Raw genomic sequence first — 25880 nt, 5'->3', positions numbered from 1 at the left:
AGTAACTAACTATAATACAAACATAAATGAAAATATTTAATGATAAAAAAAACAACTGGAAAAAATATAAATAGCTTTTAAAAAAAAAATAAAAACAAGTGAGAAGTAACTTGTCAAAAACAACTCAGCGTTTAGAGTGGTGAGGCAGCGACTCACTTTGCTGATACAGAAAAGTTTCAAAAAAAGAGTAGAAATATCGATATCTGCAGGTCAGTATCAATACGATACCACCATGAGATCGATACTATCGATATTACGGATTGATCAGCCCAGCATTAAAGCTTTAAATTATAAAAAAAAAAATGCATGGACAGTTTTGCACTACGGGCTCACCAGTGGTCTACGATCTTGCTATTTCCACCCATGAAGGCAGTTCTTTAAGTGTCACCAAACCCCCTGAACCAGTCACTAAACATTTGTAGAGGATTTTTCAAAACCACACAACCAGAGGTTAGACAACTCCTAATTACACGCTTGTAGATGCCTAGCATTCCTAAGAAACCACTTCCGGTCATAACTCCTGAAGTAACTTTAGTATTTACAGTAACATCTTTGTTCTGCGTGTTATTTATAAAACCGCGTCTACATTTCTAGGTAATAAAATAAACCTTGAAGTCAAATTGGATCATTGCATCCTCATACTTTTTCATTGTAGAGTGTAACAAATTAGATTTTTGTACGGAAGGGTCAAGGTTTTCATGTTCTGTTTTTTAATAAGTGAAGCAAAAAAAATCAAGCTTTTCAAAATAAAACGCAAAAATGATAAAACTGCATTTAGATAAAATGACAGCGCAGTTTTATGCTCTAACCTTGACAACATCAATATAAGCAAATTTTTACCTGAAAATGAGTTCTTCCTGAATATTTGATATTTGAATGTGTCTTTAGAATTATTCATTTCAAACATCATTCTTGAGAAGTCTATTGAGAAAAAGTTTTTTTGAGAAAAATGTTTCTTTGGTGTTAAATTTTCTATGAGAAGAAGATCAGATTTGTAGGTGTTTATATGAATTAGTTTGATAAATGGTTCAGTGTTTTTTAAGAGCCAGTCTTTATTCAGGATTTAATCCTATAAAACAGAAGCTGTCACCGGCTACAACCATTTATGCACTTAACGTAATTACAATATATTCTGACTTAACTTGTTTTCGTTAATTGTGTTATCACTTTACTACTGTAAATTGTTGCATACCAGCACCAAACCACTTTTATCTACTTTAGTATCAGCTAGTTTGTGTTAATTCCATAAACACTTTATTGTAAAGTGTTGCATTTCAGTGCAAGGCTGCAACAGTTGGAATTATGTTAATTGCTAAAATTCCCTTATTCTTTAATCATTTTTGCAGCTAACGAAATTTCAACGGATTCTGAAGCGGCTAATTTATAGGGCTGGATTGACAAATAGATTAATCAATCTGGGTCAATCTAAGCTTAGTAGATCAATAATCGATTCATAAAACTAGAGATCGTTCTAATGCAAAATGCTTAAGTCCACTCCCTTGATCCTAATGTATAATTTAATTTCTCATAGGAGGGCTAATGCTAAGGCTCGGTCGACCTAAGCATACCTTGTTGACCAAATGAACATCTTTATTTACTCACAGGCATGAATTTTACATACTCTTTTAAATAAATATTTTTAAAATAACAATTTGTGTTCCAAAACATCGGTTTTTTTTTTTGCCCATTCTTTCTTCTTCTTCTGGAATAAAGTGTAATGGTATAGTGTCATCGCCACCTAGTGGCCAAACTGAGACGCCTTCTCTGTTTGAGAATTAATGTTGCATTGTGTTGTATTAACAATCTCATTAGAATTTCACTAATCCATTTTACAGTATGTGAACTGTATCAGATTAATATGAAAATCTCCAAAACATATATAGATTATTAATGTATTTCTAAACAAATGTGTAAACTCAAAATTAAAATAAATAAATCAAATTTAATTAAGAGGATCGAAGGAATCTGAATCGAATCGATACAGGCTTTGGTGAATCAAAAATTCAGAAAATTATTCGCGCGACACATCCCTACTAATTTACATTAATTGTGTAAACTTTTCTCCGCTTTAGCATCCGCTAGATTTTCGTTAGTTGTGTAAACAGTTGAAGAGTTACGATAGTTTAAAACTCTTTTGTTAAAACCTTAAAGGTTTTCTCTTTAATCAGAGTAAGGCAAGAGTCTGGCGATACGATACGTATCACGATACGTGTTTCTCAATACAATACGTATCACAATATATCCCAAGACTGTACCAGAACAATTGTTCACTTTTTTAAAGAGCATGACTTAGAAAGAATTCTACCTAAATATTAGTAAGTCTTTCATTGTGATAAAACGTTTAAATTAATTTTATTTAATTAATTTAATATGGTCGCGCTGCTCAAAGAGGTTCTGTGTGCTGTGCTGCCAACTAGTAGTCGGGGGTTTAAGTAGAAAACGAAAGTAAGACGCTAAAGGCCGCTCATAAATAATTAATTAAATATCGTCTTTTTAGCATTTTAAATCGATACAAGTATCGCCAAACAAAATATTGCGATATATTGCCAAATCGATTTTTCCCTACACTCCTAGTATTCAGAAGTAATATATCTGACTATCAAGATGGCGATAACCTTCAAAAGTACACTTTAATCAGAGGTCAAACTGATTCATTTGATCCTTCGTGCTGCTCTGTGGCCACATTGTCTTAATAGCTGACGCCTCCACTGACCTCAGCTCTTCCTGCTCATTACCAAACAAAAAAATGAGGGAAAAACTCCACTCCAAACAATGAGAGCTTTGTGTCCTCTCTCCTCTCAGTGTGACAGAAAACGTGTCCGTTAGCGGCTCCTACGGAGGCGGCGGGGATGACGAGGAGCAAGCCCTGCTGGACCGCATGGCCAAACGCGAGGAGAGGCGGCAGAGGCGCATGAAGGAGGCGCTGGAGAGGCAGCAGCAGCCGGACCCTGCCGCCCCGGAGGCCAGCGACGGCGCGGCCCCAGAGAAATACAACGCGGAGGAGGAGAGGCCTTCCTCCTGGCGCAAGGGGCGTTACCGCGACAGCGTGGAGGAAGAAGAGAAGTCCTACAGCTCCAGACGAGAGAAGGAGCAGGACTGGCCGAGAGGGGACGCCAAGGCAGCTCCCGAGGGGGAGGAGGAAGAGGAGGTGGAGCAGAAAACAGCCGAGGTGGAAGTCATACCGAGAAGGTCGAGCTTTAGAGAACAGGTAAGTCTTCTTTATCCGTGGTCATTCAATTGATCCATCTATTAAAGGGTTTTTTTTTTTTGACCGCCGTTCCCGCCAAATGTGTCTGCAGAAATCAGCTGAAGAAGCCGAAACGCAAAGCAAGGTATTATCTGTTCGTCCTTCACGCTGTCTACTGAAAATCCACAAGTCAATCAGAGATTTGTGTGTCAAAGAGATGCTGTAATCTCTTTTCATAGGACCTCTCTGAAGAAGAGACTCGCTCTGTAGTCAGAGAGAGCTCGAATCAGGCCGAGTCAGCACAGTCAGAGGAGGAGGAGGATGCAGTAGCATCAGGGGAGGCTGAAGAGGTATCTGAGGATCGTAATGTAGATAATTCAGCCCTGAGCAGGAATATGTTACTAAGCAATGACACCGAGGAGGACTTTGAGGTGTCAGAAATACTGCACGCAATGGATATTGAGGTATCACCGACGCGGTAAGAAACCCAAGTAGAGGTGTGATGCACGGCGCACAAGGTGTTTGTGGGTAATTTCAGTGTCCTAACGACTGAAAACGGTAATTAGGACTGCATTCATGATATCGTCAAAAAATGTGTCCAAAGTGAATTAAGAAAAAAAAAATCGTCACTAATAAACAATAACAGTATTTTTGATGTGGCGTGAAATCGGTTAGCATACTTGCTACAGGAAGTTGCACTGGAGAAAAGCTGGAAATAAAAAAAATTAAAGATAAAATTATGTTTAAAATTAAAATTATCCACGACTTGCATAAAAGCAAAATAGAGTACAATTTTACGAACTTTTTTAAAGCAATTTTGTCGTGTCTCCTGTAAAAAATGCATTTAGCTTGACAAAATTACGTAGTACTTTCGCTCAGAGAACTTTTTTTTCATTCTTTCATACTGTACGAATTACAAAGGTTTGAATTTTGAGAGTTGAAGCACGAGATACAAGTGTTTAGAGTTGGCATTGTGTGGTTTTACTACCTTAAAATATTTACAATAATTGTAAAAGAAAACAAACTCAAAAAGCTAGCCATTTTGTAGATTTAGCCTATTGCGGATTCATTTTAGAACGTCACTATTACGATAAAAGAGGGACTACTGTACTTTATACGGTATAAAACTCTGTGCGGTTTTACTTTTTAACTTTTGCTAGAATTTTCTTACGAGAACAGTGACACCCGGTGGCCAATGAAAGCCATAGCAGCCTGCCACTAACAAGATGAATGCATTAAACTTTATTTATATCACGCTTTACAACTTCTTTCAGTGTACCAAAGTGCTTCACAATAAAAGAAAGAAGGAAGTTTAAACATAGGTCAATTAAGGACAAAAAAACACCACACAATTATAAAAGCAGTCTGCAGTAAAATATATAAAACTAAATAAAAATACACTAAAACAAATAATGCGAGGTTCACCTGCGCCCTTCCAATCAAACAAATGACAAACTTTTTCATTCATTTTGTTTACGCTGAAATTATCAAAACACCTCAACTTGTCTGGTGTGGTTTGCACTGTTTGCTGTTCCGTGAAGTGTGGTTGCAGTCGTGACGTCTTCGGTTTGTTGCGTTTTAGTCTGCATGGTTTTCCACCTCAGCCTCACATGTCACTGATCCTCACAGCTCCACACGAGGAGGTTTCTCTCTCACCGTCCACGCTTCCCACTAGATGACTCTCCACGGCCTCACCGCTACGCGACTTTTTATTATTGTTTGTTGTTTGTGCTTTTGCGTACGGCTACAGGTGAATGAGGAGGGCGTGGCTGGAGAGGACCTGAGGAAGCACAACGGCGGGCTGTGTGAGGAAGCGGCTCCCAAACAGCACAGGAAACCTGAGAGGACCCTCAGGTAACCACAGGATTCTCACTCTGAGGCCACAACTTATGAAAAATGCAAGACAGTTTCAGATTCCAGCTAAAAAAAAAAACACCTAAAAACGATAGATCAGATAATACCTGAATCAGCATCTTCTTTTATGTTTTTCTACAGTTATGTGTTTTCAACTTGCAGGTTAATAATAAGTTGTGAGATAAAGCATAAAAATACAGATTTCTGAAGCACATCAAATCATCAAAAAACATGATTAATTGTATTTATTTATATTTTTGAAACAACTTTCTAAATCCCTCTGCTGCTGAACATGCTGGTGTTGGCGCTCAGCTGTGTTGTGGCTCCTTTGTGTAGATGGATGCGAGCTGCTTGCATATGCTGCACAGGAACGTATTGATGCTGCGCTCTGACATTTATTGTTTGTCACGGCGGCCGGCATCAAAGCATGAAATTGTTGCCCGCGGCTTCTGCCAAATGATTGAAAGCATATCTGATTGCGATTTTCAGGCAAACAAGTTGTTGTTTTTGTTTATATATAAAGAGCTGTGGCAGAGCCGGCGCCGTTTAGTGTCAAAGGTGACCCCGAAGTAAGGCGCTTGAAGCTCGGGCGCGACACCTGAGAGGCAACGCGAGCCGTGGAAGGATTGTTGATTCGGCGGGGTATCAAGTGCATTTGTGTTTCTGTTGGCAGCCGTGGCAGCGTGCGCTCCGCTGAGGCCGCCGTCGCCGCCGCCAGCGAGGAGCAGGATGAGGACGCCCGCCTGGAAGCCGAGCGCAAACTGGAGGAGCTGAAGCGCCGGCGCGACGACGCGGAAAGTGAGGAGTTTGAGAGGATGAGGCAGAAGCAGCAGGAGGCCGAAGCCGAGCTGGAGGAGCTGAAGAGGAAGAGGGAGGAGAGGAGGAAGGTTCTGGAGGAGGAGGAACGGCAGAGGAAGCAGGAGGAGGAGGAGCGAAGAGCCAGAGAGGAGGTGGGTTTCTCCCCTGTTTTCATTCTGGATTTGGACTTTCCACCTGTGTGAGCTGAGAGCGATGCGTCATGTTTGACCTATCGTGTTTTCTGTACCTTAAGCTGCACTAAAAGGCCGGGATGACTTTAAAAATGACCGCGCCTTATAATCCAGAGCGTCTTATATGTGGAAGAATTCTGGTTGTGTTCAATGCTCTTCCAAAGTGTTTTTTTTTATATTACAAGCAAGTGTAGGTGTTATTATGAATTTGCTAATGCAGATAACATGTACAATTGTTGGACTATGTTTTTTCTATGGTTCGGAGTTAGTGTAGTCATGGTAACAACTGTGTTAGCGGTTTTAGTGGAGTTTTTATGTGCTGCAAAGTTGGGAGTTAGTGCAGTAAAAATAACATTTGTTTTTGCAAGTTAGTGTAGCGTAGAGTTAGCGTAGTAATGATAATGTTTGTGTTAGAGGTAATAGTTTGTTTTGTTTTTTTTTTTTGCTTTGCAAACAAGGTTGGGAGTTAGTGTAGTCACGGTAACATTTGATTTAGCAGTATCAATCTTTCTTTTACATGCTGCTAACAATGTTGAGATTCAGCGTAGTCATGGTAACCTTTGTCTTTGCACTGTCAATCAGTTTTTTGCAAGTTAGCATATTAACGATAATGTTTATTTTAGTGATGCTAGTTTTTTGTGTGTGTTGCTAACACAGTTAAAACATTAGTATTGTAATGGTAACGTTGTTAACGACTAGTTAGCGTTTGCTTTAGCATCATCAGTCTGGTTTTGCAAACAAGGTTGGTAGCTGCGTCAGACTGGATTTTTTTTCTGGAGTTCGCCCTCTCACTGTAATGTTTATTTTAGCAGTATCTGTCTGTTTTTTTACGTGTTGCATCAATGTTGGGAGTTACTGATTTTGTGAATACGCTAACGCTTCTAATGTGGCTAACTTGTAGCAGGTCACAAACAAGCTCCAGAATTGCTGTGAACAAAGTTAATAAAGTCAAAGACCCAATCAGAATTCTCCCTAGCACTTCCCCCTCCCCTCCGTTTGAAGGGAGAGTTTAAGTGTAAGTTTGTCCGGTGCACTCTATAGTCGGGAAAACATGATAACTTCGGCTCTTACGTGTCCTCCCTGCCTCATGTCCTCATGTCCTCACGCCTCACGTCCACGGACGTGCAGCGTCACTCACTCCCCTTCGTTTTGCCTCAGAGGCCCGGTGTTCTCCCCGTTGCCACGGCGTCTCGTCTTTGTTAGTCTTGGCTCGGAACGCGGCGGCCCGTCTCTCGCCGTTTCTTCTCCTCTTGTATGATGTTAATGAGGCCTTTTGGTTTGTAATTAAAAGATGGCCCAGAGATACAGAGAGACTAATTAACCACGACATGGAAGCTGGAGAGCGCTGATACACTGCCAGGCTCCAGCCTTCCTTCTCAACTCAATGGAAAACATTTAGACAGTAATTGTTCCTCAAACTGTTCACTGACGTATCTGAATTGTTGACACACTTTCATGCCAAAGTTGGCGCCGGTATCCGAGTCTTTCAGTCTTACCCATGAATGAGTTTTTTCAGAAGAGCTTTTTTCATCGGCGTGATGCTGAGGTCTTGATGTTACAGGAGGAGAAGAGGAAGATGAAGGAGGAAATCGAAAGGAGGCGGGCAGAGGCCGCCGAGAAGAGGCAGAAGGTGGATGACACGATGGACGGCGAGGGGAAGCCCTTCAAGTGTGTCAGCCCTCGAGGATCCTCTTTGAAGGTAGGAATAGCCTCGGGTTTAGATTGGATTTAAAAAACATTAAGTTAACATTTGGTTTTTAATCAAGCTCTTTATATACAGGCTTAAAAGTGTTTGTGCTGTTTTAATTTTATGTATTTATTTTAATCATCTTTTAAGAAATTGTTCTAATTTAACGCTAATGATTTAATAACAAACTCCACTTTTCAAACAAGCTTTAAGATCTAACGAGGATTTGTTTGATTGTTGCAACTGTTTCTCTCAAAGATTCTTATCAGAAGGCTTTGGAGGGATGACCCAAATTCAGATTTCTTTTTTGTCAGTTTGTGAAGCTCAGCTTTATAAAACCCTAAAAAAGATGCACAGCTTTGATAAAACTCTTTAGTAAACTTTCATTAAAAAAAGATACATAAAAAAATCACAAACCACAAACTTTTTTTAACCTTTGTGCAAATGCAACTGTAAAACATGAAAAAAAACAAGTAAAAGGAGTGTGTTTAGTTCATTTTATTAAAAAAAAGGACCAACATTAAATAAATGTATGTTGATAAGCTAAATGTAAAAACATGTAGTTAGTTTTTTATTTAGTATTTAGTTAAATGTTTTGGTAACACTTTAGATGAGGTGCTGCTAATCACTAAATATGTTGACAAAGGTAGTTAATACATTTGTTAAACTTGTAAGCAGTTTGTAGACAATAGTCTCACTTTAGATGTTAATGAATCTTACCAAGTATGTTAATTAACCTTATTTGGCTTATTGTGCTAATAAATGTCTTACTAACACCCTATATACATATAAATAATGTTTTAATAAAGCATGTTAAGGAATCTTAATTTAAAGTATTACCAATTTTTTTTGCTTGGTCTTAATTCTGTATTTTATATAATTACTATTAATTTTTTTATCTTCAGTTTTTCTCCTAAATTAAGTTCTTTAGGATCATTTGTAGCAGAGACTTATATCTCTCTGCATGTTTATGTCATTTACATACAGTATAACTATAATAATAATAATTTCTTCTTTCTATCTGATAATATTCAATGAGTTATTATTTCACCTAAAGAACCTTAAACACTAGATTTATTTCTAAAACCACTAATGGTAAATTCACATTCATGATAAATTCCAACACTTGATCAATTTAAACTCATGGTGAATTCACACAAATTGTGTTCAAGCATTAAACACAACAAGCACATAGTCAATTCAAACATAAGTAAATTAAACATGGGAAATTCACACATGTTAAAATCAAACACAGGATAAATTCACACTCATGGTAAATACACTTACATGTTAAATTCACTCATGATCAATTCACAGACATACCTGATTCTAGACACAACTTTCAGTCATTCTCCTCGTGTGTCTTAAGGTTGAACATTTCTCGACACCCCCAATTTTTGCTTATTTTATTATAAGTAGAAGGAAAACAAAACGGTTTCAATTGACTTTCATGAAGAATATTTGCATACAACTGAGCTTAGTGAAACATGTTGGTATCATTATCACAAAAAAGTGAGAACTTCAGACAAGTTTATCTAGAGCAGAGATGTCAAACTCCAAATCCAAAACACACCAAGGGTCTGAACAGGATAAACATTTATTAAACACACTAAAACTACATTTTTAAAACTTTAAAACGTAACTTTTGAACATAACTATGAAAAAAAACTGCAAGAAATTTTATTCCAGAATAAATCAACTTAAACCTTAAATCATTTTAAATATTTTACTCTCTGTAAAAATATATGTTGTCAAAATGATACAAGTTAGCGTCGGGTCATTAATGATCTGGAGGGCCGGATAGAATTACCCGAGGGCCGGATCCGGCCCCCGGGCCTTGACTTTGACACGTGGTTTATGTTTGAGCCTCTAAATTTGGTGGAGAAAGCTTGATGGTGAAACTGGTTCAAAATGACAAAATCTGCAACAACTGGTTAAATTGGTGCTTCTGCTGCTCTGCAGAATCCTTGAGGGACTGACTTGGTGTCGTAAAACTCAAAGTCAACACAAAAAAATAACTGAAAGTATTAAATGACAGGTCGCCTGCATGCGGACCCCTCACCTCTTTAGGTTTCCTACAAAAGCTGTTATCTGACTGAGATAAAGGAGCAGGAAAGCTCCATGAACTGAGCAAAAATCTGCAGCAGATTCAAAACGACTTTAAAATTCTGCTGACATCTGCCCTGTCAGTTAAAAGAAGAAAAAAATCCTTTTTTGCAAGTTCTTTTCCGTCTTATCCAGAGATGAATGTTTGTCATGGCAAAAGAACGTTTAATCATCTCAAATGTGAATAAATGTCTCCACTGTTGCCAAAAGGCAACTCCCACACATTGAAAATCGAGGGGGATTTTCAGCCGGAGTAGAAAATCTAATTAGTGACAGTTAGCTGCGATATCCATCTGGTCCTTCCCAGTGCAATTCCAGAATGAAGGTTTAGCTCTGATAGTGAGCTCTGATCACTGTGAAACCAGAATGGAGCTGGAACATCACTGCTTTTGTAAATACAACTGTTAAATGTAATTCTCCATCCCACTGCACTCGCCTGGCAGACACAGCTCTACTATGTGGTCATGTTTACTGTACGTACTGGTATGCACGTCTTCCTTTGTGCATGTGGGTTTGCTGCATGATATTTCTTTTTCCCCCTTCGGTTTTTGAAGTATTTTCTGTCTAGACACTATTTTATGATGGATGAGCTTAGTGCATGCTTTGTAATGTATCCAATAAAGGTCTGGAATATAAATATATATCTATATATATATATATATATATATATATTTGGGGGGGTATACATGGTCCTTTACTTTGACTATTTACGAGAACATAAATAATACAGAATTTTTAGCATGTTAATAAATCATAAACTGTAAATGTAAGTGATCCAATAAACATAACATCACTGATTTGGTGGTGATATGCTAGCTGCAACATTTATAATTCAACTATGTTGGTTAGCGATCTCATTAGCATAATGGCTATGCTTTCTTCTTTACCAACACGTCTTACTAAATATTACTAATTTGTGGACATATAATTAAATTTTAGTCAGCATCGTAACAAAACTAAAGTTGAACACCATGCTCACGATTTTTTTTTTAAACAGCGAATATGATGTCACAGATTTTGAAGAAATGAAAACCTACTAATAGAAGCATTTTATAACAACTTTTTAGGAATCCACTGTGTTCTAATGATAAAAATGTTAATTGTTTATTTAAAAAATATATTTAGATCATTTAAAAACCTTTTTTTCCCCTCAAAAAAATTGTTCACACGCAATGCATTGTGGTCCATATTCCCCAATTTAGTGAGCACCAATGCATGCTGGTTTTTCCCAGAGAAATCTGGGTAATTTCAACGACATTTTGGAATTGTAGACTGGGACAGCAAATTGCAAAGGCACTATAAATTGAGTAGTGAAGGAATTCGGACATAGCCTGTGAGTCTTGCTAACATGCTAACGTCCTCCTATTTTTTCTAATGAGAGAAATGTACAGATAACTTAGTAAAAGTTAGCATTTTAATACTTTGATAACCAGAATTCATGACAGAATATTACAAATTAGGCTGAAAAACATCTATGCAACAAAAATGGCTGTTCAGCTTCAACTGGTACCATCCATCAATGCAGCAAGCTAGCGTGTTAGCATCCTCTAATATTTTGTGTTAAAATGAAGTGTTTTCACACAGCATTTATAAAATGATTTAAGCCCCCAAGGATGCATTTTTTTCATGGAAAAACTAAAAATTATCTGGAAAATTAGTATAATGACTGTTTTTTTTTGTATCATAAAATAACTAAATTAAGTTAAAAACAAAGTTGGCCAGGGTTAATGTTAGCCTCCTTTTTTAACAATTGAATGCTAGTAAAAAATTAAAGATTTCCAGAATAGGAAAAAGAAAACTTTAATATTGTCTAAACTATTCTGTAAAGTTAGAAGGGAATTAATTTTTCTTGTGTCCAAGGATTAAAAAACAAGCACACCTGAAAAACAAAATGGCTGCACAATCGTAGTTGCTACCATAACAAGCTAGCCTCACAAGGTAGCCTTCTTTTTTTTTGTTTTTTTTGTTTTTTTTTTTTTGGGGGGGGGGGTATAAAAAATACTTTGTTGTTCGTCAATTTAAGCTTAATTATTTAAGGCCTTGGATGATAAAAAAAAATGTTTTAGAAAGTTTGATCTGTTTTTTATTTATGCAATCATGAAATAACACGTTAGCGTCAAAGTTAGTTGCACTCTTTTGTTGCTAATAGGATAGCATGTTAGCTTCCTTTTATTTTTGCTATTAAGAGTTTTCAGTTAATCATTATATATTTGATGTAGTCTGTGTGTCATGAAGATATCATTGTAGTACATTAGCGCAATTCAATGGCACAGCTAAGCTAGCTTATGGCGCTAACATGACGCTGTTATTTTTTTTTTACATTCTCTGCTAGTTGGTGTTTCCTAATGTTTCTAAAAATCAAATATCACCTTGTTAATTTAGTTTTTGTTTATTTTTATTTTAGAATTGCACATAAACTTTATATTTATTATATAAATCAAACTATTTCCTGCTTAATTTAAACACTGAAGCCTTTTTCTGCTCCAGTGACATTCATTTAATACAGACTATTCACTTCTTCCCCTCTTTTATTTATAGCTCCTTGATTTTTTTTGCTCCACAGCTGACTTGGTATGAGTAAAAAACCGTGTTGGTACTCGGAATAAGCTCCTCCAGGAAGGCACAATCCCTAAAGCTCACCTTAATGTTATCAACAGTAACCCAGCAAACCCTGCTCTGTGCTGCAGATAAAACAGAGTGTAATCTGGTAGAGATGGACAGAAGGCGAAAATGAAGGACAGACGGCGCGGATATGCAGGAAAGAGATTAGGGTTAACAGGATTACTGTAACTGCTTTCGAATGGCCACGGCTCTTTAAAAAAAAACGCATCTGAGAACGGGGAATTTCCTGTCAGAGGATTCTGGGAACTCCCACATTCAGCAGCTGAGTGCAAAGTCTGCTTTTTAGAAGAAGGCAGACTAGATTTAGCTTTTATCTGCCCCCTTTTTTTAGCAGACCTTTTTTGGGGACAAAGGCACACACGTGCTACCCTCTGTGTTAGCCTCCTTGTCATATATCATAAACAGTCCTCTGAGATTCCCACAGTTCCTGCAGTAGCAGCAGGGATAGGAACCAACCTTTCTGTGTGTGTGTTGCAGTGCATGTGGTTGCACAGAGAGGAACAATCAGTTGCATTGTTTTGTTGCCGGTCAGAGGACAGGAACTTAATGAGCATATGAAGAAAATGAGACAGAATGAGACAGTGCCCATTAGAAGAATTAATGGCACGAAAGCTATGCACCAAACAGCTTATAAGTTTGTGAATAATTACGGTTCAGCCGAGACCTGAAACCACGTTTCTGTCCACAGACTTGGCCTCAAACAGGAACTGGTTTGGAGTGTGTGCAGAAGATCTTCTCTAACTTCATATTTCTCTGTGCAGATCGGAGAACGGGCGGAGTTTCTGAACAAGTCGGCTCAGAAAAGGTAGAAATACAGTTATATAAACTTTAGCATACACTCAATCTGCTGGAGTCTAAAACACTCCTATCATCTTTTCATCTATTTTAAAAGTGCTTCTAGTGGTCTTTAAATTATGATTTTACCGTTTTTAGCCAAAATCAAAACTCCTGTCAGTTCAGGAGCATGTTAAAACGCCATTTTCATCGGAGTGGATTTTTTTAAGGTATTGTTCTGTATGTTTCATGTCTACAGTTCTGTGAAGGCGTCTCATTCTCCTGTGGTGTCCAAGATAGACAACCGGCTGGAGCAGTACACCTCAGCCGCTCAGGTTAGCACGGTGTGTTCGCTGTGAAACTCTTCTATTATGCTTTTATGTTCTATACTCCATCCTGGTTTAACAACTTGACATAAAAGAACTTGAGGCTGCACATAAGTGCATTTGATTTGGTTTCTTTCTTTATTGCAAGAGTGTTCTACGGCAACACATTAGGGACAAAAATCCCACTATCAGTGTATGACACGGCACGACAAACCTTAAATCCATAATCCACATTTCTGTAACACCAACTGCATACATATTTCTATCTACTTTGCTTTAATAAACACTTAATGCTTTTGAATATTGTTTTTAAATAAGAAACATTACAGGAGGCTGTATTTTATATTAACAGAACAAGAATTCAGGGATTCTTATTTTATTAATATTTTGATCAGTACTGAATATTTCAAACTTATTCATTCAAAAAATCCTAAAGTAATAGTCTGCATATCATGAATGGACCTTAACATTTTATCGCTGCAAGGCGCTGTCGAATCATTACAGTTCAAGATGTTCACAGATTCTGATTCTGGACTCAGTAAATGTTTAAAACTGACAGCAAAAGTCTTTTGGTTTTTCTGAACGCAAACAACGACCTGCTAAGGGATTTCTACAAAAAAAAAATATACTTTCAAAATTGAATTGAATTGAATTGAATGCCTTTATTGTCATTGCAGTTACAATGAAAATTCTTCCGATGCGAATTAAATAAAGAAACGGCAAAAAGACGGCTGCCAAGGGACCGTCTGCAAAGTGCAAACTCTAGGAATAAGTGATTAAAAAGTAATCCATAATCTCTCACGAACCATCAGAACTTATAATAGTTTCCATTGATGTGCGCTAGTTTGTCATGGATACATATCTCATTTATGCCACAACGATTCTTAAAGAAAGTAATTATTAAGTTTCATTTTAGCGTTTAATAATTCAGACCATAATAAAACTACTAAACTTTCTCACAACTTTCTAAATTATCACCTATTTTACTAGTTAATAGTTACTAGTTAAATACATTTTACTTCAAACTACGTCACAGAAGTGCTGTGTTTGAGTGTTACATGATAAAAGAAGGTTAAAAAAAATAACATTTGGGGACAACCTGGATATTTTTTTTTTTCTTTTTTTAATGAAATTTTTTAAATGTGTTGCAAAAGTATCAGACAGGGTTCCTGCGGGGTCTTGAAAAGCTTAAAAGAGTTGAACTTATAAGTTTAGAAATACTACCTGAAAAAGCCTTAAAAAGGTCTTGAATAAAATGACAAAATGGAATTTTTTTAATCACGATTATTTTGAAAAAGTCTGAAATGTAACTTGACGTAACATGTAGGAACTGTGATCAGATTAAGACTGGATCTGCTAAATCAGATCACCTGATCCAGACGTCCTTTTTGATTTGCTAACTGTCTTGATTTCATCTGATTGCAGCCTTGAGTGTTACTCATCAGCTCACACTGAGTGCATATGGAGGACGCTGCAGGCATGCGTCTCTGTTGTTGTTATTCGCGTACGGTGTTGTTAAATAAGACAGTAATCCGACATATGATCAGAAATCCCAACTATCTGCCACTTTCAACCTCTTTTTTTTCCTCTCTGTGCAGAGAGAGAATAAGGAGTCTCGGTCTCCTCGCTCCGGAGCGGTGGACCTCCCCATGGTCACCGACAGCATACGAAACATTAAGAGCATGTGGGAAAAGGGCAGCGTGTTCAATGCACCCGGCGGCGGCGGAAGTGCATTCAAGGTAATAATAATATTAATAATAGCAGTTAATGAGGCGGAGCAGGAAGAGGAAGGAGAACGGTTCTGTTCAACTTCCTGCTTTGTAGCTGTGATGATGGAGGCCGAACCCCGGCTGACCTCTGACCTTGTCCGAACAGGAAGCGGCGGTGATAAAGACGGGCGTGGCGGGCCGCATCAACGACTGGCTGAATAAAACCCCAGATGGCGGTAAAACACCAGGAGGAAAGCCCACGGTAAGTGGCTGCCATGGCAACCAGGAAACTGAGCGGGGAGTCAGGAGGGAAACTTTGAAGGAATCGTCAGGAGCTTCTGTCATAGTTTGAGGATTTAAATGTATGTTTTTATATGTATGAGTCTGGATTTTTAAAATATATACATTTAAAAAAATATATAGATTATTACTGCTTTTTCATAAAAAATGGTTTAGGTTTAAAAAAATCTTGAAAACTATGATTTTAAATGATTTTTCATAAAGATATATATTTATTTTTTTGAAAACTTTTTATCAAGCTGTAGATTGAAATATGAATTACATTTTTTGCTTTATAAAAACATAACATAAAATAAGTCTTGAAAAATAAAAATTGTAATGAATTTAAAAAATGAAGAATTTATAAATAAAGACTATAAATAAAGACTGTATTTTGTTCCATGAAAAATACTATAACAAAATTTGAATTTGTTTTCATGAATAAACTATTAATTTTTTTATCTTCTTAGGAATGTATCTATGTACTAAAGTTATCATTTATTCATTTATCTTTTTTTTACACTTTTGATAAATAATAATAATAATAATAATAATGCTCCAGTTTATTTTTAAACTGGCTTTCATCCCCACAGTCATCGTTCAGTTAAAGTAACAGAAATAAAAAGTAATTAAAACATAAAATATATTTAACAAATGTCAAAATAAAAGAAGAAATATGAATTATTTTTGTTACATATTACAATATTCATTCTTTTTTTTTACCTATTTTATTTTGTAGCTTCTTTTAAGCATTTTATTTTGGTATTTCAAGTTTTTTTTCGTTTATTTGAAAATGGGAGTCAGGCTCATGTTGGATCTGGCACCACCTGGTGGCCACTTGTGGAAATGACAGTTGCAGCTCTATTGTCTTGTATTGGCTTCTATGGAAATCTTCAAATCTCGCTTGGCAAGTTTTATGCTATCTCTGATCCTAAAATATATCTTTGCTCTGATCTTACAGTCCCACTTGTGCAAAAATAAAAAACAGTTTTGTTTTGTAAAAATATAGTACAAGCTTACTTTTACAAAAAACTTTGTATCGTCTTAAATCTCCTTTGGTGATGTGATGGAGGTTTCACCCCAGAGTTTGTCATTTTCCACTCATTCCTTCAGCTCGTCTGCCGTTCTTCTGGCTTCATTCTCACCTCTGTGTCTTGGTCTCCGGCTGTTGTCACTGCAGAATTGTATCAGATCGCACAAACGCTAAAACTCTTATTTTGCTTTGTGGTTTCCTGAAGGATCTGAAGCCCGTCGACGTGACCAACAAGAGGAGTTTATGGGAAAACAAAGGCGGAGCTTCGACAAAGGTAAAAATACAGATCTCATCTTTAGCTCCTGTTTTGACATTTTTTGGACCACTGTTAATTCCTTAACCGTGTACAGAATTTACGCAGCACATTCTGCACAAGAAAAGAGCTAGTGTGAGTTATTTAGGCGTTACCAGGAACATCTCAGGTGTTAAACGGTTAAGGTGCCAAGCATGTCCTGCTTTTAACAACCGTTTTTTTCCGCATTATAAGTTGCATTTAAGAGCATTGATTTTTATTTATTTTTTTAAAGAACCACAGACATCCTTGTAATCCAAAGCACCTCATATATAAATTAATTGTGTTTGTGTTTACTGATGTCAAACGGATTTTGAGAGATCACAGCGCTCCGTTAAAATGTTTGATTGGGCGTTATATTAAATAAGCTAACATGATTAGCATGTAGCGGTGTCGGACTGTGTTTTTTTTTTTTTTTCTTTTACGTGTTACTAACAAGGTTTGGAGTTAGCGTAGTCACTGTAACGCTAGTTTTTTATGTGTTGCAAACAAGACTGGGAGTTACAGGTGTTGTAAACGCGCTAATGCAGCTAGCGTGTTGCGGTGTCGGACTATGTTTTTATGTTACTAACAAGGTTGGGAGTTTGCATAGTCACAATAACGTGTCTTTTAGCAATATCAGTCTGTTTTGGGTTTTTTTACGTGCAACAAAGACCGGTTGGAGGTATAGGTGTTATGGAAATGTTAACATGCATCAGTGTCAGACCATAGTTTTTTTTTTTTTTTTTTTTTTACATGTTAACAAAAGGGTTGTGAGTTAGCATGACGTGTTTTAGCATTATCAGTCTTTTGCTAACAAGCTGCTAATAAGCTAGGGCGTTATTGGAAATATTTTAACGCAGCTAGCATGTAGCGGTGTCCGACTGTTTTTATGTGTTACTAACAAGGTTGGTAGTTAGCGTAGTCCTAATAATGCTTGTTTTAGCCGTATCAGTGTTTTGCTAACAAATTGCTAACAACTTTGGAAGTTATTGTAAATATATAGTGGTGTCAGGCTGTTTTTTTTTTTTGTACGTGTTACTAACAAGTTTAAGAGTTGGCATAGTCACAATAACGTTTGTTTTAGCTGAAGAGTTTGTGTTTTACATGCTGCAAACAAGATTGGAAATTTCTGGTATTTTGAATGTGCTAATGCAGCTAACTTGTAGCGATGTTGGATTGGGAGTTTTTTCTTTTACATTTTACTAAAAAGGTTGGGAGTTAGTATAGTCACAGTAATCCTCGTTTTTTTTAAGCATTTCAAACAAGTTTGGGAGTTCCAAATATTGTAACTACGCTAACGTGGCTAATGTGTTACTGAGAACGAAGTCAATAAAGTCTGTTTGAATTGGTACATCCTAAAGTTTGGTGTGCTGTATATAAGACACAAGCTAAAATAGGCTGCTGTGCCTATAATCCGGTGCTCCCTATAGTGCTGAAAATCCGGTGAGTGCTTTGTGGTTCTGGAAAACGTTCCAGTCAACAACAAAAAAAGCAGCACTGCAGGAATCTCATGACCCTGATGTAGCAGCAGGTCAATAACACTCACTTTCTGTTTGTTTTTGTGTTCAAGAACTCTCATAGCTAGTTGACCTCACTGTTCAATCTGGAATAAAGCCCGGAGAGGTAAAAGGAATTAATCCCAGTTTGCTTTCAATCTTTTGTCACAGAATCCTGCGCGGTTTGCTTTCACCCTGTTTTTGTTGTCCTCCTTTGGCTCGGTTCCACTCTGCTTTGCTTTGGTTGGACACTTGTTTTAGCTCTCGAGCGTCCAAAAGTTCCAGTCTGAAAACCACAGACAGATGGATTCGATGCTAAATCGTGAGCGCTAAGCGTTGACGGGATTCCAAAAATTGCACAACATTTGGAAAGAAACTCTTTAACGAAAGCACAAAGCGACAATATCAACAAACGCCTCCGTCAAAGCCACCGTCCATGCCAAAACGGCTGTAATTTGTTCGAGCAAATCTAAAGCACACCTTCAGAAGAAACCGCATCTGCTGTCCAGCTGCTGCTTACACTTTTTGTTTCCACTCATGGCTGTGTCTGATCACTGCTGCTATTCTGGAGGACCACACACCCCTGTTCTCTGCCCAACTTTTTATTGCTCTAATGGAGAAACTGTTAGGCTTTTTTTGAACGCGCCTCGCTGGGCTTCTCGATGGCAGTTTGACACCTAATTAAATCTGATTAAGCCCGACAAGAATAACCCGTCTTATCTGGATTTCTATTCATAGTTTTCCACAAATAAAAGCCCTAAAAGAAGACGCCATCTATGCTTCTTCTTCTTCTCCCAAACTGGCCTTAGGGACGTCTCTGCCTTCAGCATTCCTTCTGTGCAGACAGCAGCTGTGTGATTGAAGGGCATCGCTGTCATTAACTGGCGATGAAACGTTGTGATGTTTGGCGAGCTGGAATGACGACGATGACAGCCGGTGTGAAGAGAGTTCAAACATCTGCAGAGATGAAGGTGATCGGACGGATGCTTTGTAGCCTTACCATCCTGTTCTTCTGTTTTCAGGTGGCAGGCAGAGGGGAAACCAAATCAGTTGCCAACGGTGAGTCTTATTTTAACCAAACCTTTGACCTCCACATTGTGGCTTTTTGATAAAAACATGAGCGAGTGTTTTCCGATCATGAGAAAACTGATTGCTCCCCTTCCCCTCTCTACGGCTTCTCTCTATTCCTACATTTATCCCTCCAAGCAGAGAGATTGATAAAAAAATATTTAAGTCCGATTGTCTTACATTAATCACTATATCGTGTGCTCGCCATTTTGAATCTACAATTCACTAGAAATTTCCCAGAAGTCTTTGCAAAAAATTAGCATGCATCAATGCTTGCTACATTAGCAAATATACACCACAATGCATTGGGATCCAACAATTTTTGCAAAAAAAAAGTATTTAAACGTAATTTTAAATAAATCATCCACAATTTTCATCATCCGTTCATAAATAGACGTCGTAAAAAGTTCGTATTGATTAGATTTTCCCTTCATGAAATCCGTGATGTCATATCCACCCTTAAAAAAAAAAAAGTTGTGACCATGGAATTGGAATTGCTTTTAAAATCCAGGGCACTAGATAGTACTGTCTACTTAAGCGCATAGCTGCTAGCTCTCTGAAAATACAAAACATCGGTTTTATACCTTTAAATCTAAACTTCTGTACTTCTGTTTCTTTTCCATACCACAAGCACAACGCGGAACACCCTACCGACAAAAGGCTTGCTAGCCCTAAGTAGCTACGGCTCCTCCGTAAAAAAATAACCCTTTTAGACTCCTCTACAGCTTCAATGCCCCTACGATTGGAGAAGTAGGAGCCATACTGTAACTGAAATTTTTTCTTCTCTGAACCAATGGGTACTTCCTGTTTGTAACAAGAAGGGTGAGGGGGTTAATCAGTATAATTCTCATATACAGTCAACAATCAAGAAGTCAAAATCCCAAAGATTTCTATTGAGAAACCAGCAACTATTACTCAGTCATTCTATTTGTCAGAATAACCAGTCTTGTCCTACTCTACTCTTCTTTTTTTTAGAATACTTTTATATAGTGAACATTATTAAAGGTATGAACTGACCAATCAGATGCCTCGGTAAAAGTACCTGTCCTCACCATTGACTGTTGGAAATATTGTATTGACACGTCATGTAGCCCGCTTTCAACGTGTGGACTTCCAACAGGCTATGGTGGAGAGTGGTTGCCTTAGCAACGTTGACCAATTCAGACTAATCACTGCTTACTTTCATTGTCTGACTCCAACATGGCGCCCTCCGTATCACAAAAAATGGCGACTGAATCGACTTCATTTGGTTGGAGTCTGAAGTAAACCATTTTCTATGAGTGATGTCACATTCACTCTGTCCAGTTCTCGTATACAGTCAATTACCAGAATGTCACAAAGTTCTTCTAATTTGATATAAAGCGGATGTTTTGGAGTTTGACGACTAAAACAACCTTCAGTTTGTGACTGCAGAGTCTTTGTCTGAACATTCAGTCACGTTGAAGGCGCTCTGGCCAATCCTGAGCTCGTGGCCCCAAGTTGGCTGACAGTACAGCGTCTCACTTATTACTCTAGTTGTTCTAGAAGCACAAACTGCGTGTCGCTGAGGCAGTCAGAGCTGCTTTGCTCCCTGAGGTTTGGAGTACACAGCTGGCGCTCCACATGATCCCTCTCTGGCTCCGCACTCGCAGCATTCCAGCTTATCACAGGACAAATATCCGGGCTCTCAGACGCCGGCTGGAGCCTCCTTGTTTCAAGTGTGATACTGGCACTTGAGCTTTGATTTTTTTTTTTTTAACACCGAGTGGACCAAAGTCAATAACTCCACCACACCCCTCAGCCTGGAGACTTTTTTTGTTTTGTCCTGTTTGGCCTTTCGCTCCGCTGCGCAGCATTTCAGGATGCCACTTTAACATTGTTTGCTATTTTAAAATGAGATCAGCCTCCTCCTCCATTTGAAGGATTCCACACGCCCCGATTCCGTTTTAGCGCTCACACATGCCCGCTCCACCTCTCCAAACACGCTCCACGGGCGTGATGCCTCTCAGACCTTTGTTCACTCCCGCTCAGCCCTCTGTTGGTGCTCAGACATGATGAGTGCTGGAAGGGGGGCCTCTTGCCAGGCTGGTTTTTCACATTAATGGCTGGTATGCTGGAGATTAGAGCTCCATCCCTGTAAAGGATGACAGAGGATTTGTTCCAACCTTGAATCACTTGATGAAACTTGACGCTGACGTAGGAGAATAGCAAACGCCACTTCTATCTGTTAGAGCTGCAATGACTCAGCAATTATTAAAGGCAACAAAAATCTGACTAACAATGTTGCGTTGGTCTGTTCTTTTTATAAAAACTCAGCAACACAAACATTTGAAATAACCACAGTTTAAAATGGATTCTCTGGATGAAGTCCCACTAGCGCTAATGCTAGCATTTGCACAGCAAGTAATGCGAACCAATAATTACAAAGAAACTTTAACAAACACAACGTGGGATGAAATTTTGTTAACTCATAATATAATGGCCGACTATTTAAATAAGTACTTGGTAAGTACATGATAATTTTACTGCAGCAAATCCTGCTAATGCTACAGCTAACAAGGTTGCAACAGGAAGTGACACTGTTAAAGAATATTAAGTCATATATATTAAAGTATAAATAGAGCAAAAGAAAGACGAGAAAAATACTGATCAAAGTTGTGACTTGTGACCCACAGGCACTCCCCACCCCCGCTTGACAAACACTAGCATACGCTTCATTCTTCCCCTCCTCCTCAGCCACACTAGTCAAAGCCGGAAATTTTGTTTTCTTTTTTCAAAATGGCAGCTCTACTGTCAATTTATCTCCATAGCAACCATGTTATATTTTGGTCACATGGGCGTGACGAACAGATCTATGTAATTTTTAGAAGAATTGTCAAAAGTAAGCTTTAGAATTTCCTTGGCAACGCAGGTGTTTGTTAACCACTCCCACATTTCTAAAGTGTTCATATCATATGTTATACTCTTTTGTTCAGCTTGACCAGTAAACAAAATCTAAAATATTAAAAAACTGTTTCAAATGTCTTTTTTTGTTTACTTTTCCCAAGAATTTAGAACAAAGTAAAAAGAGTAAATTGCTGCCAGAAAGTTTTATTTAAAAATAGATGCTGTTTGAACCCAGAAACTCAGTTTTTTATAGCACTAAAAATAAATAAAGAGATGTTGCCAGATAAATTGTGGATAACAAATATTCTTTTTTTAATCAACAAAGAAGCCAAAACAAAGTGTGTTAGTTTCAACACTAGCTAGTTGTTTTTTGTTTTTTTTGTTTTTTCAATTTGCTCATAGAAGTTTCTAGAACATAAATGAACAGAGGCAGGTTTTCACAGGAAAATAAAGCCTCCTTTCAACTGACTGGTACGGTCTGGTCCAGTTTAGAACGGTCCAGGCAGTTCATGTGAGCGTTTCCACCTAAAGTCGGACCGCCACGGCGCATTGAGAATCTTTTTTTTCCACTTAGTTTTTGGTACTTCGTATTTAAAAAACATTTAGGCTATGTCAGTATTCCCCCCTACTCATTCAGTTTGTAGTGCTGTCCGAATCTACTAATTCCAAAATTGAGTGGACTGCAAAAAACTAGCATGCATCAATGCTCACTACATTAGCGAATATGGACCACAATGCATTGCAGTCTAACGATTTCAAACAAAAAAAAGGATTTAAATGTATTTTTTGAACAAACATCCACATTTTCATCATCAGAACACAGTGGAGTCATAAATAAACGTGAAATGATCGTATTTATTCGATTTTGACTTCATGAAATCGGTGATGTCATATCCTGCGTTTAGAAAAACGAAAGAAAAGTAGAGAGCATGGTGTCCGAATTGCTTTAAAAATCCAGGGTATTGGCTAGTCCTGCACTATATAGATTTTTAGTAGTTTGGGATTAGGGTGGGAATTTGGACATAGCCTCCATGGTGTCGCAATGACCTTCCGCCAAATTAAAAGCTTGAACAGAATAAAGGACTAAACCTGACTAAAACAACCAAAAAATGTCTGATTCAAATGTCTTTCTTTCTTTCTTTCAGGCATGGGGCACTAATGTCTTGAAGGAGCCACTAAAGCTGGGGACCACGACAATCCAAAAGTCTTCCTTTGACTTTTCTCCCTGAAGAACCAAATGATGATCCCCAACACCACAGGATGGCGGGACGCTGTCCTCGCACTGTACTGAAACAGCATGCATCACCAGGGTTGGCCAAGTATAGTGCCTTTGCACAAAATTATTATTATTATTAATATTATTGTTTATTTGCTTCCTAAAAAAAAGTCAAAACGCTGTGAAATTTGGACGATAGTCATTATCAATCAGTTTAAAGAAAACCCCTGCTGGGAAGAATTTAGATTTTTGTGTTTCAGGCTATGATTTCAAAAACTTCCAAAGAGACGTTTGACAGCAGTCCTCTCCCTCTTTCAGATGATTTTTTTTTCTTTTAATTTATATTTAAAGCTTCACACATGGTATTTTATTCAAGGTTCACCTGTTCAGGATAGATATAAGCACTTATAGAAGTAGCTGAACTCACTTATTATGTCTTAACAACAGTGCAGCAACGGTCTCAGTAATATAAGTTAGCACACGTGATTATTTTCAATATCATACGTATCATTTATAACATCAGTATACTCACAAAAAAAAGGTATTTTTCCTTCTTGTTTGTTTTTAGTATCCAAATCCAGAAGGCCATTATGACTTTTATTATCTTTTTGTGTCATTTTATTTAAGTTTTAATGTGTTTTTTCTGGCTTTTTACATTTTTTTTAAATCTTCAGACATTCCTCTTTAAACGCACGTGGTGCCTTCACTGCTTAAAGCTGTAGGTTTTTTTTATTATTATTTTTTAAATGCAAAGAATATGTGAAAACTTGTCACCTTTTTATACTCTTGTCTTTACAGGAACTTCTTAATTGTCTCTATGCACATTGAAGCAAACAAGCTTTGAAAGGGTCCTTGAACGCCTCGTAGCAACAGAACGATTGGAGACTTTAGTGTTTATTCACGCGCAGCAGCTGCAGCTTTGATAAGAACACCAAGGGTTCATCAGGGCATTAAATTGATCCATGTTTCTGCTCAAGATGACAATCACATTCCACGGCTCCTGAAAAGAGCAGGGGAGCTCGACCAAAATCTCTAGAAAAGTCATCAATGTGACGTTTGTGTTTTAATCATTTCTTAATGCTGTTTTTTTTTTTTTACAACTTTGTATTCATGTATTTTTTTATTCTTTTACTTAACCTGACACTTGTTTGTGTAGTGCTAAGCCTACAAAACATGTTACCTGTAGTCTCTGCCAGTTTCATATGACTTCCAACTGGATGAATGTTTTTCATATTTTACCTTTGACTCATCAGCAGCAATAAAGACAATAAAGACATTGAAGTTTTCCATGTTTTTGTTTCCTCGTCAAACATGTTTCTATGTTGTGTTTAGAGAGACGTCTTAACTAAAACCTGAAAATCTGTCGTTTTTGGCAAATTTGTTCAAATTGGTTGCTGGTCTACCTTTAGCATTGCACTAAATTGATCTACATTTTTTTTTTTTCATCACAAAAATTAAGTTTAAGCTAATTAATCTTCTAAAAATCACTAATTAACTTGTATTTGTGTTGAGTTATTTCTATGTTTTTGGGCTATACGTACAAAACGTATATTACATGTGCGTTGCTAGCTAAACCAGGTCAAACTTTGACCAATCAGGGACTCAGATTTGATAGTGACGCATTGAAATTCACCAAACGATTCTGCGGCAAGCCGGACATCTGTCTTAATTTATCAAAAAAATATATATATATGAACCAAAGCCACTCCCATACATGATGCTAATCCATATCTGCCGTTGCGAGGATGCTAGCGATTTCTGTTTCGCCCCCAAATTGCAAAATTTGCACCGTTTTGACATTTTGCACCAAAACCCCTTCCAACCGTAGGTGGTGGAAATGCACTAACAAACACTAGTAGTAGAAGAAGAAGCCCCTCCCTGCTTGTCCAGTGTGAACACCATGGGCTTAAATGCATGTTAAGAACACCCATTTCACAAAATGAAAGAATGGGTTTTATGAACAAAAAAATGTTTAAAGGATCAATCAGTAGTTAGTATTAAACAATAAAGGAAAATAAATGTTACAGAAAGGATCTTTTTTTAGAGTGCTAACTGTGTTAGCTAACCTTAGTTTGCTAGCAGCAGAACAGAACTCCAGTTTTTAATTGTTTATTCACTCTTGTTTATGTGTAATATATTTAATTCTATGCAATTTAGAAGATTCACATACATTTTTGCTATTTTAGTTTCGTTGAAATGCGTTTTTAGCTTCTAAAACTTGTCATTGCTAATTTGTAAATGTCAATGTGGAGCTGCGGTCTACAACCTGAGGCTCCAGATCCTCATGTGGGTCTTTAATCTCTCCATGGTGGCTCCTTGACCAAACATAAAATAAGTCATGAAGACTGCTGACTCAGCCATATGGACAGTCGGGAGTCAGCAGCTCCCTGCTAAT

General features: G+C 37.6%; 1 protein-coding gene across 11 annotated transcripts in view; it reads left to right on the top strand.

Moving 5' to 3' along the window:
- Positions 1–24770, top strand: part of cald1a (caldesmon 1a) — a 76307-nt gene extending 51537 nt beyond the window's left edge. For 5 of the 11 annotated variants that reach the window (XM_024290970.2, XM_024290979.2, XM_024290988.2 and 2 more), the window contains 13 exons: positions 2803–3208; positions 3300–3332; positions 3427–3537; positions 4938–5041; positions 5715–5991; positions 7592–7729; positions 13207–13250; positions 13479–13563; positions 15144–15284; positions 15421–15516; positions 16772–16840; positions 19359–19395; positions 23415–24770. In XM_024290970.2, coding sequence (XP_024146738.1) covers positions 2803–3208; positions 3300–3332; positions 3427–3537; positions 4938–5041; positions 5715–5991; positions 7592–7729; positions 13207–13250; positions 13479–13563; positions 15144–15284; positions 15421–15516; positions 16772–16840; positions 19359–19395; positions 23415–23428 — 1555 coding nt within the window. In that variant the 3' untranslated portion in view covers positions 23429–24770. Of the gene's footprint in view, positions 1–2802; positions 3209–3299; positions 3333–3426; positions 3538–4937; positions 5042–5714; positions 5992–7591; positions 7730–13206; positions 13251–13478; positions 13564–15143; positions 15285–15420; positions 15517–16771; positions 16841–18410; positions 18464–19358; positions 19396–23414 lie in introns of all 11 variants that reach the window. The other 6 variants (XR_004947134.1, XR_004947133.1, XR_004947132.1 and 3 more) reach the window with 6 other exon arrangements.
- The last annotated feature ends 1110 nt before the right edge of the window (positions 24771–25880 follow it).

The sequence above is a fragment of the Oryzias melastigma genome, linkage group LG23 (assembly GCF_002922805.2).
Source record: "Oryzias melastigma strain HK-1 linkage group LG23, ASM292280v2, whole genome shotgun sequence".
Lineage (NCBI taxonomy): Eukaryota > Metazoa > Chordata > Actinopteri > Beloniformes > Adrianichthyidae > Oryzias > Oryzias melastigma.
The sequence above is the reverse complement of the archived record's forward strand: the minus strand, read 5'-3'. Positions and strand labels throughout refer to the sequence as shown.